Genomic DNA, 18,853 nt, shown 5'->3' on the forward strand with positions numbered 1-18,853 from the left:
GATCTCTCAGAACTGTGTGTCCCCTAATAGGTGCACAATGGTTTCAACATCCTTCCCCTACTTCCATTTATGCCAAGCAGGCAAAAAAAAAAAAAAAAAAGAAAATTATCGACAAAATCAAACCAAGGGCTGGCAGGTCTAAGTCCTATGTGCAACAAAATAAGGAACTGAGAATTTAGCAACTTTTCCAAACTGGAAAGCTAGAAGGACCAAAGGAAGACCAGAAAATTCTAGTAGTCATTTTTATGTGGTTTTTCCTGTCACGCCCAGGAGAGAGTTCTTTGTAAGCAAAGATTGTGTCTCACTCATTTTTGTATCTACAGCAAAAGTGTGTACACAAACGTCTTGTCAATAGAAGGTTTCCACAAATGTCCACTGATGAAGGAAATAAATTCCTGTCGCAATGAAGCTTCGAAATGGAGACTTGAATTGTATTAAATCTTCATTAAATGTTTCAAAATGGCATTAAATTTAGGGTTTTACTTTCGAGCCTTGCGAAACACACCAACAATAAAAGTGTTTTATGTCAGGTGCTGTTTTAATCAAAACAGCTTCTTATGCTTTAAATTTGAAAACTCTCACAAGTTAATCCCAAGATGAGCAACTCAGTCAATCCAACCACTCCTGTGGCAAAGCAAGTCTTTATTAACTGGATCTGTTAGGAGACAGCTGCGCGGCTGCGGAGCTCGTGCTAATAACCTCATTACCCACTGGGGGCCAAGCAGACAGTATGGTGCTGAATCCAAACAAAGGATGCAAAACACCAGCTTCCAGATTTTAAAATGAGGGCTTTGAAAAAGAAGAGATGCAACTTAAAAATGGTAATACCCGACTGAGTACAAGCCAAATCAATGTGAGTAGTTCATCTACCTGCAAACATGTGGAGATGCGTTCGTTCCTCTCCCTATAAACAGTGTTGCTGTGAAAGATACAAGACTTTGAATCCTCCTTGTCATAAACCACTGAATTTTGACTTTCCTAAAACACGGCTTCACTTCTACTCTCGAACAAGCTAAACACATCTTGATCACTGAGTGTATTTCCATGTGACCCCTTCCTTTTTTCCCCCCCAGACCCCCACAGGTTACAGGATCTAAAATTCACTTAACAAAATCAATGTATTGATTCAGTCTCTCCACTATTAACACTTCCTGGATGATTATAATGAACCTGCTCTTTCTCCTCTTAAAAACACGGACCTGCCTTACATTAATATTACATTAATAACCTTCCAGTGAACCAGGAAAGCATAAAAATAAGATGTGATAAACAGAGTTTTACCTGACTCACCCATTATCCTGCTGAGGGCAGCATTTCTCGTGGGGGATTCATCAAGCCCCTCGATCCCACTGTAGAGGGAATGGGAAATTCTTCGTTCTCGATCATCCAATACCGTTTCAATGGGCAGCTCGGGTCCAGAGGGGCTCCCAGGTGACTTCAGCTACGGAGAAAAGGGGGCAAGGGAAAGTCAGTACTGGAGGCCCATGAGCAGCATGGGGGAATTATAACAACTTGCCCAAGGCCTGTATCCAACTGGGTACCAAATGAACTAGAACTTTTCTCCCTGTACCAAAATAATTTGTGATGACAGCTCTGCCTAATGACCAACTTTCTCTGCCACTTTACACTGGGCCTCCCATGAAGTTCTGTCAGATTGCAACCATTGGAGGAAAAATATGTATATTAAAAGCTTTTTTTTTTTAAAAAAAACTTATTTTGCTGCTTAGTTTTTCAATTTGACTGTTAGTATCTGCTAAAGTCAATTTAAGTTATGGTTTAATTCGGAATTCTTTATGAGATGTTGCTCTGCATAAAGCGTGCTTTATCAGAATGGAAGCCGGAACTGAGCTATACTTTTTGTATCTATAATAAGCAGATATACCTCACAAGTGCTGGTAGAATTACTACCTACTCTACAAGACCTAAAGACCACTTGTGAGCTCAGGTGTCTTGAACAATTCACTGAGTCTACATTTCTTCTGCTAGAAATTAGTAAAAAATCATTCTATTCTCTTACTGCAATTTTAAGATAGTAAGTACCTGAGAAAACCACTTTAATAGTATGCAAACAATATAGAAGTGAGGACCAAATATTCTAATGAAGCAAAGATGTGTTTGTCACAAACATATATGATCTAAAAAAATAAGCAAAGAATATAGGTCAATTTCCGTCACCATGATTAAAACAGTATGTGGCATTCTTTAAAACAGCTGTGCCTCATAGGTCAGATTCTTCACAAAAATAATAGGAATAAGGAACCTATGTTCATAAGGCCTTGAAACAAGTCGGCTTCAAGGAGGAACAAAGCACACTTAACAGCAATCCTCCAAATGTGGGCTCTGAGGTTAACCCCATAGACTAATATCTTATGACGCTCCAGTGCTGGCTTTCAGCCAGAGACAAAGAGGGCTTAGCAGGGAGGGCTGAGCTGGTGGTGGGGGGAGCCTGGGGGGAGGCAGCACAGCACCGCCAAGTGGGAGAGAGGACCGCACATCCCAAACAGAGGAAACCACAATGGCTGTGGCTCCTTCATTGGAACAAATTATTATTTCTGTTAGAAGCTATCATCTGTTTAATATAAATGAGATATTTAATGAAGTTCCGAATTGTAGACTTATCTCTCCCAGTTTGATAAGCACTGGGGAGATTTAATGCATTGAAGGGTCAACACAATTACAATTGGAGGCACGTCAAACTGCAGGAGAATAATAAACTCACAGCGCTAGTGAATTAGACTCAATAAGGTTTAAACTGTGAAATGAGGATTTGTTTTATTAGTTTTTTTTTTTTAAATTGCTGATTACAACTGACAGCTTCACAGAAAAGTAAATTAAATATTCAAGGTCTCTGATGTAAAAAATAAAAGGACATTTTCTGAAAGAATACTATGCCTCAATTCCTAAGTACTTTGGGGAGGTAAAAACAAGAACAAACAGAAGCAATACCCTATGTCTTTAAGAACAAGTATGTCTGAAAAAAATTTTAAATGAGCACATACACTGAAGAAACTTGCAATCCAGATCTCTAAACGAGACCTACTTACTGTACAATTTATTTTATAAGACAAACAATGCATCCTCACATTTGCTTAACAGATTACATTTAATTGAACTAGATAACTATAATTTTCTAGATGATAAAATCCTTATAAAGCTATTCATGAGAAATCCCTAAATAATCTAAAAGGCTATTTTAGAATTTTAGAAATTGGAATAAAAATTCCATTTAAAAAAAAAAAAAAGCAGATGCAGGCTTTCTAGAGAAAAAAACAGTAAGGTGCCTGTTCAGAAAGAACCTCACACTTGAACGTTTTCATGGGAAAGAGTCCATACCTCCCCTACCTCCCTAACCATGTCTAATTTACATCTCAAAAGACAGATTTAAATGAAGACATCAGTAGCCTACTACATAAATATTTAACAGAAGATACAATGCCTTTTAATTTCTTTAAAAAAAAAAAAAACCTGTTTGGGGTTCACAGTTTTGTTTTAAATCTATTGATGATTCTTTGTTGTTGCAAGAAAAGGAGTTTAGGAACACGAAACACGCCACAGGGCACTATGGTGGTACAGGCAAGAGGCAGAATGAGAGGGTCCTGGAAAGATGCCCAGGGTGGTCTGCAACCCAGGCCCTATAAGTCTCCTTACATAAAAACCTGCTCCAAGTCAAACTTAATTAGAAGAAGATACTAAAATAAAAGAACCACAATTTTTACTTTGTGGCTTGTTGCTTGAGGTGCAAAAAATGTTCTCCAATCTAACTTAATTTAGTCCCAGGGAGGAGTAATTGTGCTCAGGCCCCCCTCAGCTCCACCTCTGGAAAAACAGGAAAGCCTTTCCACCTGTTAGAAAAAAATCAGCTCTCAGTTGTACTGGGTAGCAGTCTTTTCTAAAGTAAGACAGAAATGTACATCACAGGTCCAAAAACATCTGATACTCCTTGACCTGGCCACTTCTTTCACTTTGTGGTGGTCACTGCCCTCACAAAATAGTAAGCTTTGTGAATAATAAAGATTCATGTGAATCAGTTCTTTACCATAACATTATCTGCAAAGGTATACAATTGGGAATTACCCCAATACTGGAAAACAATGTAAATGTAGTCCATACTTAGAAAAGATATTCAAATGATCATATGTTGCTTTTATAATCAGAAAGTAACAAATGATATATAATAACAAAGAAACTGGATACTGTCCAATCAATATGCTTTCCATTACATACTTGATTACTTTTCTTAGGAAGAGTTAAAATCTTGGCTTCTTTTAAAAAAACTAATATATTTTCTGCAGTGTTTAGCAAATTCTCATGTTGTTGTAAGTAATCACGAGTGGGTCAAATGCTGTCTTTCATATAAAGAAATTGTATCCCACCATCTCAACCATTAACATCAAAAACCTGGCACAGATACGGCCCTGATCTCCGCAGCAAATTACAGACTGGGTTCTGGTTAGTAACTGTCACTGTCTTATTATTCGACATTTCAATATTTATGGGCTTATTCTATTTTATCCCCAATACCTGGCACAGGGCAGGTACTAGGTGACTAAATGGATGAATAAATTAATTTCCAAATGAATGACTCAGATTTTCCTCAAAATGGTTTGGAGATCTTACACACACTAGGCCACTGGAAGCAGGTCTCAAGCTGAGAGCACAGCACAGTACATAGCCTAGATTACAACGGTCTCTTGTGGAAAGCACTAACGTCCAAAGATTGGGTAGAAACGAAACAATGAATAAAAAGACAGGCCTGAGTTTTGGAGAAGAGTGGTCGTCGTGTTAGGGTCAGTTTCAGGTTCTGCTGTCAGGCAGGACAACACTTCATCTCCTTCCCATCCTCCCCCCTCACCACCCACCGTGGGCTACACCGAGGATCAGAGAGGTACTGGAACCTCCCCGAGTCACTCTGCCTATTCGTGGCAGACCCAAAATGTAACGGACTGTCTGATGCTAAACCCCATGCTTTTATTGTATGCTACTTCCTAACACAACCAGAATATAAACTGCCTGAACAACACACTCATAGCCAATTAGGCCCACTCGAGTGTGTAAGAGGAATGGGCACCTTGCTTCTACATTACTTTCACTACCCTGGCCTTGCAGCCATTAAGCAAATCATTTGACCTCTCTGCATTTATTTCTTAATACATAAAGTGAAGACAATCATAAATGGTAATTTAGGCCCCTTCCTATTCTCATATAGCTTTCTAATTCTAAGAGGATTAAACTTCAGAGACTCATTTTAAAGTAGTCCCTGATGACTAAACCCTTCTGTATGGGGTCTAACACAAGGCTCACCTGGCCACATTCTCTACTGGTACTAAGACGAGGCTTTACATGAAATCGTGTCTAACACAGACACAATGAGAAAACCGCAAGCTGTGTTAAAGCGCAGTAATTTCTACAAACGTTAATTTCCTTGGAACATCTACAATCTGCATAATTGTCATACACAGGTTACTTTCAATCTTCAAGGAACAATGTCAAGTATTTACTCCTGTTTCCCTCTACTCTCCTTCAAAGTCCTCAACAAAAGTTTTCTTTGTGATGGTAACCAACATTTCTGCCCCTTGCTTTATGTATTCTATCCAATGGAAAAGACTTAAGAAGTTTTTCTCCAAAAAAGTTAATCTATCGGGTCAGGAGCACAAAACAACAGGAAGCCATTTCTCTCTCTCTCTTCCCCCCCCCCCCCCCCGCTAAAGAAACAATTATTGTTAATGAGATGTTTTTAAATGTACTTAAGAACAATAAAGGTAAGGAAAGCGAAGGAAATCTAGAATCACTGCCAAAATATTAGTTTGGTTACCATGCCTGATGGTTTTGTTTTGTTTTGTTTTGTTTTGTTTTTAGAACTTCAGTTTCTAACATAACTACATTATCTTTTCTGCTAAAGACATCAGCCTCCCCAGGATTATTTCCCTAATCATTCCGTTCGTGCTTAGGTGTCAGCTCTGGGTTGGACATCAAGTGATGGAGAGGTAGCAACACGGCAGATGGACAAGGTCCCAGCCATCTCAGAATTCACAGTTCCCACGAAAGAAAACTAAAAAGAAAAACCAGGACAAGATGACTGTTGCTAGATGAAGGTAAGTAGTGGGACTATGGAATACTCTGGTGAGAGAAACTAGAAGCTGAAAGCTGTCTTTGTGAGGCCAAGGAGCAGAATGGGCTAATGGGGCAAACCCAGAGGCGACAGAGAAATTGCAAGCAGTGCAGAGGAGCTCACACTGGCTGCATGGGACAGGCTGGAGGGGCACAGACGCCATCTTCTGCATGGCCCAGGGGCCCATGGGATGGAGACTGATGCCCGTCCCAGAGAGGATGGAAACCTCCTGAAGGGATTTCAGCCAGGAATGACATGAGCAACGTGTTCTGAGGAAAAACCTGCCTTCCTGCAGTGTGGAGGACGGACTGCAGCAGTGAGTCCTGTGGGACAAGGGAGTCTGAGGTGGCGCCACAGCAGAGGGGCTGGTGAAAAGTGGCTCAAGGAGAGAGAGGTTCTGGAGGCAGAGGCTACCGAACTAGGGAAGGCATCTGAGATGTCAAGAGTGAACTCACATCTCCAGCTTCTAAACCACAGAGTGGCAGTGGGGGTCTGTTGGGTGTAGGGAAGATCAGGGTGGATGAAGAACTCAGGGAGAAACTGGTTTTGAAGGAAAAGCATAAATAAAGTCTTAGGCACCTTGTGACAAACCAGGGAGTATCTGGAACCAGAACAGAATTTTAGGCTGGAAACGGGTTTGTGGCACTGGTCCTACCATCGGGGGTACCTGAGGACCTCCCAAGGAGCATGCACAGGGTAGAGGCCCCAGTCCAGGGAGAGCGCTGAGGCACACTCACAGTAACAGAGCAGGCAGAAATAAAGGAACCTCAAAGGAGAGAGAAGAGCCAGAGTGAAGTAGGAGAAAAATGAGGAGAGCAGGTAAGAAGAGATTCAAGATGGCTGGCTTCCAAGATTCCTAAAAGGCCAAGCGAAAGACACTGAGAAACATCTTCCAGAGAATGTCTCAAATGTGCTGTAGAGTGAAATGCTGGATAAGGAGACGATACCTACTGTGGAGAGTTGACAAATAATTTTGGGGGGAAAAAAATTAAGATAATATACAGCACTTCCTACATAAAAGAAAAGGGCACGGAGAGTTGTGACAAAGTACAAACCATTTTCCTTCCGCAAATTCTCATCTCCTCTGGCTTGAAATTACATATGCAAACCCCTGATTTAAAGATGAGTTAGTAAAATATAGTTTTGTGATATTGTCAAAGGCCGGACTCTGGCTGACTAATAGACCCAGAAGGCGGGAACCCAAGCACATTATTTTAGCTTGAGGTTCATTCATGACAAGACACCGTACGCTTGTATCAATATTTACTGTAACATAATTTACACAAACTCTCTCGTAATTCAGGGAGCTGCTCTTCCAAAGGTAATATATAAGTACAACAACAGCAAAATCATGTCTTATGCCTTATGGGAAGCTGACTGAGCGCTTCTGTCTTCATATAATTCTTTAGTTAAACCCTGTCAGTACAAAAGGCTTCTCGGTAGTATTACAAAGAAAGCATAGCACTCGTGATATGATTTTTTTTTTGATATAATTGTTTTATGAGCTTATATTCTCCTAAGAAACAGTAATAACCAGCAACGTATGAAAATGATACCACAAGGAATATTGAATATTAAAGTCTATTACTGCCTATTGCAGCTGTTCCCTTACTTAAATCATTTCATTCACATAAATTCACATGAAGAAGTAAATGAGACACAGAGATATTTCAGTGGGATTCCAATTTCATGTGTTTTACAGGACAACAGGGAGTATAATCAGTGCTTTTATCAAAACATTTTCAGGCCGGTACAGGTTTGCTTTGCTACTGTTTAGGGAGTAATAGGGACTCATCCAAATCACAGCAAAGCATGTCTAGATTCAGGATGCTGGTCTTTAGCGTACATTTCTTAATGTTTTAAGTGCTCCCAGAACATCCCATGCTCTTCTGTGAAAGAAAACTTTGAGAAGGCGTTTACTAATTTTATCTTTAAAGAGACTGAGAATATGACATATTCTCCAGTAGAATATAAGTTCTGCAAGAGAAGGAGCCCCATCTGTTTTTATTCACTGCCATATCCCAAGGATCCAACACATTTCTTGAATATAGTAGATGCTCAATAAACATGTGCCAAACAAATACCATCCTGCGAATGTGATATTATTCAGTTTTAGAGAAAGACCTACTAAAGAACAATGTACTTGTGAACTTTGGAGAATTTATCAACTAGCACTTTACAGGACTTATATTAGAAAGGTGAGTTAATAATTTTTGGCAATGAATAAAAATGCTACTATTCAAGAAAACCATTCCAGTAGCCTACTCTGAGGGAATCAGCATTTATATTTATCTTATGAAAATGAATTCTTTTATGTCCCAGTGTTCTCCATTCCGAGATTTTTAGTTAAGGTTACACTGTTCTCGTATTGCTATGGAAATTAATGCATTAATTATTGTTAACAAGTTCTCCATTTGAAAAACAAAAACAATAAAGAATAAGTCAATAATCAATAACCTTTCCCAAATTGGTCACATGTAGATTGACCACCCAACTTCCATTGCAAAACATGAATGCCCTACAGGATGGCATGAGTGATGAACACAATCTGAACAGCTCATTTTATACATATATAACATAGATTTTTAAATTAAGAAAAACACTTAAACGATTTAGATATAATTTTCAGTTTGTATGATTTCCTAGTCATTTCCTTGTAGTTGATTTGAAAATGTGGGGAGTTGAGCTTTGATTAAAAACAAAAACAAACTCTACATTTTTAACAAGCTTTGCTCTCTAAATTCTCAGCTCCCACCTATTTCGTATAGACGGCACATAATTTATAATAGATCTATGAACCTTTTTTTAAGTTCTAACATTATCAAATCAATATAGAATTCCTTTTAAATTTTCAAATACCCCACTGTGCCAGAAAGTATGTTTCCACTTACTGTTTTTTAAAACTTGGGAAAAGAGATGATCACAACCTTCAGGAGAGGCTACTCTTCCAACTCTCTGCTCATGATGCACTGCTGCAAATATTTAGAACCCGCCACGGCCTCCTGCAATAGTTATCTCTCACGAAGCACGCCATCAAGGGGAAATATCCCACCCCACAGTGAAGGAGAAAGGGGACACAGGGCACAAAAGGGGAGACTTGAACTTTTGACAATGTCACAAGAGAAACAGACTCTTCCCTGTCAGGGACTTTGAAAGTGGCATCCCATTTTAGAGAAACAAATGAACAAGCCATTGTTTCACTGTTTCTCTCTCCCAGGTACAACACCACTGAACAGAAGAGAGGTGTGTTCCTGTTCGCAAGAAGAGAACCCAGCTAAAGGTGCTTCTAAGATTTCCAGTGTTATCTGCTGAGTTGGCCATAAAAATACTCATGCGCACTTAGGAATTCTTTGATCATAGAACTAAAAGAACAAATTGCAGTCCACAGACAATAAAAAGAGCAAAGATAATTTTATAATATTTGGAAGGAAGTGCTAGGACCTGCCATTCTTTGTCCATTAGGACAAAAACTTAGTCTTATTACAATTTCAAATGCTACTGTCTTCTTTTTATTTCCTACACTTTACCTCATTGCACTTGCTTATTCGCCTTGCCACAATGAGCTGGATCATTCCTCGCTTGTTCCCTTCAGTGGACATAGACCTTCTGAGGGTTTCCATGGCGTCTTGGTTTGTCTTGCCCAACAGGGATTCCCCATTCACTGCTATCAGTTGATCATTCACCCGAAGCCTTCCATCCTGGGAAGAAAACAGGTAAAAATAAGTGCTATTAAATAGTCTGTTATGAAAGAAGCTTCTTTCTCTTTAGTTTAAAAAAAGTAAAATAAAATAAAAACAAGGGGAAAGAAAGAAGGCTTTAATCCTAAGGGATTATGCCCAATTGAACAGGAGCACAATAATGTCTAAACAGCCACGGCAGCCTGTGTCTATTTCAATCATTTATACATTTGTAAATCAAGTCATTATCATAATCTGTTTACCAAAATAGCATACTAATTTAAAGGACACAAAGTGATTACTTTCTTGCTTCCAGAGACACCCACAGAGGTTATTTACAACCCAAGACAAGAACAAGCTCAAGGCTGTGACACAATTGCAGAGAAGTGCCCCCTGGACAAACAGGAAACTTGCTCTCCACTGGCCAACAGGCTAAGTGACCCACAGGCAGGGGAGAGCGGAAAGACGAGCCTTTCCGTAGGGCAGCTCTGTGCCCAGAACCTGAGCTAAGTCTGCATGGATTATCTTCTTTCAACTGCAAGGACTAAGGTTCGTAAAAATATGAGACCAAAAAAATGGGGACTTGAAGCTATGGATTCCATCCTGAAATGAGAAATCACAGAGATTTCTACTCGCTTGATCACGGATGGGGTATTATGAGGAAAAACAAAAGGCGTTACAGGGTAAGCACGCCACCCTGGCACAAGGTCTCTTTGGAGCTGAAGGCAACCGAAATCAGGCAGATGCAGGAGGAGCTCTCTGCTCCCCCCTGCCCCCCGGCTGGCTGAAGAGAGAGTTCTTTTTACAAAGATGGCCCCTCGCCTGTCCCTAACTGGGAAGAGAACCACCCTCACCACCAGAGACAGGGATGGCACTGAGATAAGTCAGCGACGAAACAGACCGTACACAAGAAACCTTATCTACCACCAGCTTCTGCCATCTATTTACCATCCCACACCTGACCTCTCCGAGAAGCCCAAACCTCCTTTTTGCTTTTTTCTCTAGTTACTGCTCCACAACTTATTGCCCTTTGCTAAAACGGTATCTAAGCTTCTGAGTTTTCTTTAGCTTTTCTTTCTTTTCTGTAGAGCCCCTGTACATGGAAAATTTTAAATATTAATGTCAATAAAATTTGTAAACATGTTCTGTTCATCTGGTCTTTTGCCAGTTTAATTCACAGGCGTGTGCCCCTACACACACACACACACACACGCACACAGTGTATATGTTCCCAAGACAGGAATAGGGTAGTAATGAAATATTTTTGTTAATGGGCATAAGCTGAGTAGAGTTAACATTTGCTTACTTTAGATGCTGCTCCTCCATTAATAATGGACTTGACGAAGATTCCCAAATCTGCATGGTTCTCTTTTGACCGGTTACCTTTGACACTGACACCAAGACCGGCTGATCCTGAATCGTTAAGTGGAACTTCAAATGTCAGAAATTCCCTGGTGCCGTCAGGTGTGAGAACAATATCCTCATCTTCTGCTTTCTAATAGGAAACAAAATTGCACGGCACGTTATATTCCAATGTTCCTTCCTCACAGCTATTTTTAAAGACTGCTAATGAGCAGTGTTTAATCCTAACAGGCACAGTATTTGCACCAAAGTTCCGTGACAAGATCCACGATAATAGTGCATCTGCACCCCCTCCAGATGACTCCTGGAACCAGCTGTTAATATTTTTATGTGGCACTTGTTTCAATATTGAAACAAACTCAAACCAGATTCTGAGAAATGTAGGGAAAAATACAGCTGAAGACTGAAGACACGTGGATTCCTAGAGTTTGGTGTTTTCTTTTTTTTTTTTTTTTGTCTGTTTATATATCCTAAACCACAGGAGAAAAACAGTCACAGCAGGAATCAAAATAAATAAATACAACACCTTTGTCCTTTTAGTCATTAGGAATTTTTGATGTCATTAAGAGTTTAATGCTCAGTAATGGTATGTCATTTTCTTCACAATTAATAATAAGTTATGAGGATACAAAGCCAGTAGAAACAGGTTTTCATTTTCAGAGAGTCACTAGAGAGCTTTACCCTTCAACATCGTGAGGCAGAAAGAACTGTAGAGGACACCTTTCCTCAACTCCGTCGCATGCCTCAGACAGCTGGGGGATGTTCTCCAAGCTTCATTAATTAGTGGTGAGCACAAGGTTTGATTTCATAACTGTAGTCATCACCGCATGAGAAGACTGCTTCAGAATGCAACACATCTAAGACACCCAGCTCCTGCCCAGCCCCCTTCACACAGTGAGGAAGAAAGAACGGGACGCTGAAAAGAGAGCCTGATAAACCCTGGTCAGACGACATGTTCTGCCACTACGACATGGCACTGGCGAGTCGGAGCCCACCTCCAGACTTCTCTTCAGCAGTCCCACCTACTACCAGGACTCTACCCTGGTCATCTCCAAATAGGGAAGGACAGATTTCTTTTTCTAAGTTAGTACTTCCAACCACATAACAGCTAATTGGCACAAACTTCAAATCACAGCCAGCCCCTCATCTAGTCCTACCACACGTTCCTGCTCTGCTTTCTCCAGTTGTAGAATATTTCTCCAGCATCTACCTAATCACTCAAGCTGGACTTATCAAATTATAATTGAAAAATAGCTAAACATCTAATGGCATATAATTAGGCGAGACTATAATGCATCCTTTAAAGTGTGCTTTTAAAGAATATTCAATCACACATGTGAAAGGAGGCCATCGTGCAGCAATGTGAGGAGACTTCAATTTTCCTCTCTGTGTCCCAACAAATGTTTAAATTTTTCTAGTGACTACCAAAATTAACATAATAATGACGTGGTTTTTTGTTTTTTGTTTTTGTTTTTTACAAATTTGGGGATTTAACAGCACAATGAGAAGAAATAATTTTTGGAAGTATAACACTTATCAATAAAAGATTATTTTGTACTGCAAAAGATATTTTTTTTGAAATCTCCAAATCCCTAATAATGTGATTCATGAAGTGATGTTTCTGATTTACTAATATCCACTGTTAACGTTTTATGGTAGGATATTCTTTGTGCCATCTTTGCAAAAGACAACCTCATAGGTATCAGGACAAGGTATGTTTCAAAGAGTAAAATAAAATCATTAATATGTTAAAAACAAGAAAACTATATAATAAAGAATACAAAATAAGAACAACTTGAAAAGATACACAGCAATTCCTATGTTACTATACAAAGCAAATATACTTCGGTGTCAAAGTCAAAATCAAGCCTAAGCCTGCCCATTATAAAGATGTTTATATTGAAAATATTCCCAGAGAATAATTATACCTCAAATAAAAGCAATGTATGAGAGAGAAATAATATCAAATACTCATATCAAAATATTGGTACAGCTCATATTTACTATGCTAATACTAATATATATATTATATTCTATAAACTTTTATTCATATGGTTCAAAACAACTAAAAAATACTAAGTAATGACTGTGTGAATTAATACAGCTATCTCAATATAAAGTGTTATAAAAAACATAATGTATGAGTAAATTTTGATGTCTGAAATACAAAACAGTATCAAAACACACCACAGTGTCCTTCAGAATTATTTCAAATTCAGAAGTCATTAAAGGTAAAACATACTTTGTTAATCAGAATCAGTACGTATATTCCTGGAAAAGTTGCCTTTAAAAAGGTATAAAAAGCAAAGATAGTTCTTAGCTGGGCACATTTAGGTCTGATCATTGAGCACATTTGTTTGCCGCAAGCCTGTAAGGTTCTTAATTGTCACTTACTGATTTAGATCTTCAGTTTGGCTTTTTAATGTTTACTGATTTTCACATTTCCATAATGTTTTACTAAGGCTTAAAATTCTCATTTATTTTTCTACTTGAAAAATCAAGATAAGGAGCTGACTGAATATATGAAGAAAAATTTTAATCAAGTTGGAATCATTTCCTGACATGCCCTACTCTGAACCTGTCTTAAAGGAGACTATTTTCTCCACAGGAAAGTTTCATTTATTATGAAAACTGCAGGATGGGAATGATATTCTTTTTCAGCTTTCTTATCAAGTCTTAAGTCATTATTATCATTAAAAACATTTAAGTGAGAGATTGTACTTTCCTTTGATATTTCATTATTAATCCATTTGGCTCTTGACATAAGACTGAAATTAATGCCAGCTTTTAGAACTTAATTTTCTGGCAGCAAAATCTTTTTTAAAAATTTGCTCTTCAAAAACCATTTTAAATGCCACATTATAGAGAACTTTTTACAGCGTCTTCTAGTATGGAGATCTCTTCACTCTGATACAAAAGAGAAGCTAATTTTCTATCACCTTGAGGGTTTCCATCCAGATTGTGTAATTTACAACTATCTGAATCAAATTTTTTTTTTAAGATTTTATGTATTTATTTGAAAGAGAAAGAAACAGTAAGAGCAGGAACACAAGCAGGGGGAGTAAGAGAGGGAATACAGGTTTCCTACTGGGTTGGCAGCCCGATATGGGGCTCAATCCCAGAACCCTGGGATCATGACCTGAGCCAAAGGCAGACACTTCATGACTGAGCCACCCAGGTGCCCCATGAGTCAAATTCTTTCTACAAAAACACAACAAATGTACTTCCTTTGTCTCTCAAGCCATTTGTACATAACTGTGCCATTCAAGCTCGTATCACACATGTAGGGACACGCCAAGTGATTTTTTGCATTGATGCAACCTGGCAGTTTTTACAGTGCCTACTACTCCCCTAGCATTTTTGTTAGGCATTCTAGAAGCAGGAAACCTGCAGAATGGGAGTATGAAAGCTATCTGCTTTCCCACTATCCTCACAACAGCAGGAAAGATGCATACTTCTATCTGCAGACAGAACAGTAACCACAAGTGTGCAACACCAGCAGGACGCCTGTCCTTTTTCCTCAGACAGGAGTCCCAACAGCTGCGGGAAACAGCGGGCCCATAGGTCCCTCTGAGCCTGCTTCATCTGGAAAATGGGTCGATCCAAATGAGAGAGGGAAAAAAAGTTATCTTAAGTAGAAGAAAAAAAAAATCGAGCAGAGTCATCTCTGAGCCTCAATATACTACAATTTTAATATGAGTGCGCAAAATACTGGAAAGACATGGTATGGTTATGTATCCAGGTCATAGGAGGCCCTAAAATCACAGATGTGAGTCCAATAGCTGATTTCAGGGTCTGCAAATAAATAAATGTTTCAACCAACATTCTGCCATTTGTGAGATAAGAGGAAATAAATGTAAATATATAAAATTTGCCTTCAATGCCTGCTATATTGGTCTTTTGTCCCAGTTCCTGACACAGGGCAAAAAAAAACAAAAAAAAAACAACCCTGTATTTGCTAGTAAGAGTGTCTGACACAGAGCTCCTAAATCCCTTGGGATTTTCTGGATGTTAGGGGCATCTTTTGTTCTAATGAGGTGACATTTGGGTGGATTCCTTGGTGGCTCCTGGATGGGATGTGGCCACCAGAAAGAGCAAGCCATGATTAGAAGTTAAGAACTTCAGCTCAAGCCCATTCTCGGGAGAGGGGCTGAAAACAGACTTAATAACTGATCACGCCTATATGTTGAGGCCTCTATAACGACTGTGAAAATATGAGGTTCAGAGAGTTCCAGGCTGATAAAGTATCAATTTACCAGAATGGGGGCACACCCCCACTCCAAAGGGACAGTAGCTCCTGAGCTTGGGAACTTGCAGATTTTTGCCCTGAATATCTCTCCATCTGGTTTTTCTGTTTGTGCCCTTTAAAATATCCCTTGGGGGGGCATCTGGGTAGCTCAGTTAACTGTCTGCCTTCAGCTCAGGTCATATCCCAGGGTCCTGGGATCAAGCCCCACTTCAGACTCCCTGCTCAGTGGGGAGTGTGTTTCTCCCTCTCCCTCTGCTCATGTACTCTCTTTCTCTCCCTCTCTCTCTCTCTCTCTCTCACTTGCTCATTCTCTCTCAAACAAATATTTAAAAAAATAAAATACCTTTGTAAGAAATTGGCAAGATCCTGGGTTCTGTGAGTTGCTCTAGCAGATTATCAAACTGAAGGAGATAGTCAAAGGAACCTTTGATTCGTGGCCAACTTAGATAGAAATTGTGAGTAGCCTGGGGACCCACAACTTCCTTATGGCCTCTGAGTGGGGGGCAGTCTTGTGGGACCAAGACCATAACCTGAGGGGTCTACACTAACTCCAGACAGTATAAAAGAAGTACATGGTCTAGAAAATTCACATATTTGGTGTCAGAACTGTTGTGAGTTATGAGCAGAGAAATAATGGCAAAGTTTTTGCTGCTCCCTGCTCCACTCTAATTTACTGACTCTCTCTCTCGCTCCCTTTTCCATTGAGTTAATTTCATTATTGCACAAACGTGATGAATTAACAACAAAAAGACGAACACTCCCACAACAAATATGAAAGAGAGATGAATGAGCAATTCATTAAAGATGAATGAACCCAAAAAATAGGTAAAATAAGCTACTTGCAACGAAAGCATGCAATCAACAAAAGTTATCAAACTACTGAAGAAAACTGTTTTAAGTAATGCTATCCAAGAATGTAGAAAGGATGGTGAAATAGGTACTTCCCTGCACTGCTGGTGAAATATAGAATGATATAAAACTTATCGGAGTCAATTTGACAACACTTAATAAGAGCTCTCACATTTTTAACCCAAAAAATAGTAGTACTTTAGTAATATGTCCTAAAACACCATGATCAAGAATGAATGTTAGGATGTTCACTGCTTTAATATGACAGCTAAAAAATAAGAAAAACCTACGTGAACGATATTAGGTAGATAATGTCATACTATTCAGCTATTAAAATGTCTTAAAACAGTATCCCTTTTGGTGGGACAGAAAAACATTTATGACTAAGAAATTGGGTTTTATCCTGCAAGCTCTCTTAACATCCAATACGTCACCCATCATAAGCCTTGATATCCTATTTTAATAAATTGTTTAATGTCTGCCTTTTGGTATCAGTAAAAGTTTTAGGAGGAAGGGACATACCAACCTGTCCTTCTGCTTCAGACATGACATTTATTAGCTATATGATATGTGCCGGGTACACCATATATATATATATGCACACACATATGATATATAAAATTTATATATATAATTTATAATTATATTATATTATATATAATTACATTTATAATTTATATATATTTATATTTATATATATTAGCTGCATAGGTAAAGAAGAAAATCATAAAAAATACACATCAAAATGGTGGCACTGAAGTCACATAATAGCAGATGATTTTTTCTTCTATACTTGACTGATTTTTGTAACATCCATTATACACTACTGCTTTGTAACATAAAAATCCTATTGCATGCCACTTCTTTAATTCTTTTTCCTCTTCAAAAATCCAGTGTAGGAAAGAAGGGCTAGGAGCATGGTTATAAATGCTGGGCAGGGGCTGGTACTCAGAAGGGATACCAGAGTTCTTAGAAAACCATTACGCCATGGTGACAGGACATCATATTCTCAAGCTAACAAAAGGTTTACAGAAGTTGAAGGGAGATTACATTCATTCAACACAAAGAGATTAAATAATATGCAGTTATCACAAATAGGAACAACCATTCATGTTTTTAGTTAGGAGGATTTTTTAAATAGATAAGGTATCTTGGTTTTACTTTATTTTTTGCACAGAAGTATGATCCTCCAGTCAAAGTTTCTTTAAGTTATATATTTTAATTTATCCCATGTGTGAGATGAATGTTTATATACATTATCTATGCTGATATGTTAAGGTTAATTATTATTAGCAAAGTCAAAATATCACATCTGGCTTTACTGTGCTCTATGCTAAATTAAGTGGTAGATGTAAAATTTAAAGAATTTATTGGCTTGATAATATAAAAATTGATAGTTTTATACAGTTAATAATCTGTAATGTTGTTAGAAAAATCCTTATCAAATTAAGAAAATACCACACAAACCGAAATTGAGGCATAGTCTCATAGTAACCTGCTCTTCAAAAATGAAAAATAAAGATAAACTGAGGAAATGTTCCAGATTATGTTAGACTGAAGAAACATGACCACTAAATCCCTCACATGGTCCTGAATTGGAAACCAAACCAGGATTTGATTCTTATGTATCCATTCATTCATTTTCAAGTCAACGTTAATTTCATTATCTTTGGCAACTATACTGTGGTTGCATAAGGAAAGGTCCTTGTTCTTAAGATGGATACACTGAAATATTTACAGATAAAGGGAGTTACGTCAGCAATTTATTCTCAATTCAGAAAAAAATACATATAGTGGGAAGGAAAGAAGGAAAAAGTAGAGGGGGAGTGGAGGATGAAAGATAATTAGATATCAAATGCAGTAAAATATTAACAATCAGGGAGTGTGGTGAAGGGCATACCGGAGTCTTCCGTACGGTTTTTGAAACTTTTTTAAAGGTCTGACATTTCAGGAAAAAAAAATGGTACATAGTAACTAATGCAGAATAGTTCTGCTATATCTAAAACAGTTTTCATTTTAAAACAGGTATTTCTACCAACATAAAAAATAACCTAAGAGTTCAGTAGCAAAAAAAAAAACAATAAATTTTTTAAAATATCAATTTTATTACTATCTACAAAAGGAGGACAATAAAAACTAACCCAGATGTTTCTCAAGGAAAAGCACACCAAACACTAAGAAAGCCTTATCTTACTATGGTAATAATAAAAAATTTCAAATGAATTCCTTAAAGCTGACAAAGAGATTGGCTATACAAAATCACTACTATTTTTATAATATCATGAAAATATTACTCTATCCTAATTTGGAGAAAGATCATATTAATGTTAAGTTTGAATCAGGGCACCTTGGCTAGCTCAGTCAGAAAAACATGTAACTCCTGGTCTCAGGGTTTTAAGTTCAAGCCTCATGTTGGGTTTAGAGACAATAAACAAACAAACACACTTTAAAAAATGAAAATAAGTTTGAATTACTGGCTGTGCAGAAGCCAATCTTTCAGATCTTTCCCCTCCTCCCTGGTTAAATTTATTCCTAGATATTTTATTCTTTTTGATGCTACTACAAATGGGATTGCGCTCTTAATTTCTTCAATGGTTTTCTCATTTT

At 38.2% G+C, this 18,853-nt stretch overlaps 1 protein-coding gene across 16 annotated transcripts in view; it reads right to left on the reverse strand.

Annotated features, from left to right (window-relative positions):
* The window catches only part of PARD3 (par-3 family cell polarity regulator), a 649,759-nt gene that overhangs the window by 230,019 nt on the left and 400,887 nt on the right, over positions 1-18,853 (reverse strand). For 9 of the 16 annotated variants that reach the window (XM_032837827.1, XM_032837836.1, XM_032837831.1 and 6 more), the window contains 3 exons: positions 11,093-11,281; positions 9,637-9,807; positions 1,282-1,441 (listed from right to left, as the gene is read on the reverse strand). In XM_032837827.1, coding sequence (XP_032693718.1) covers positions 1,282-1,441; positions 9,637-9,807; positions 11,093-11,281 — 520 coding nt within the window. The remainder of the gene's footprint in view (positions 1-1,281; positions 1,442-9,636; positions 9,808-11,092; positions 11,282-18,853) is intronic. The other 7 variants (XM_032837840.1, XM_032837841.1, XM_032837839.1 and 4 more) reach the window with 1 other exon arrangement.

Source organism: Lontra canadensis, unplaced genomic scaffold (assembly GCF_010015895.1).
Source record: "Lontra canadensis isolate GAN:19392208 unplaced genomic scaffold, GSC_riverotter_1.0 scaffold100, whole genome shotgun sequence".
Lineage (NCBI taxonomy): Eukaryota > Metazoa > Chordata > Mammalia > Carnivora > Mustelidae > Lontra > Lontra canadensis.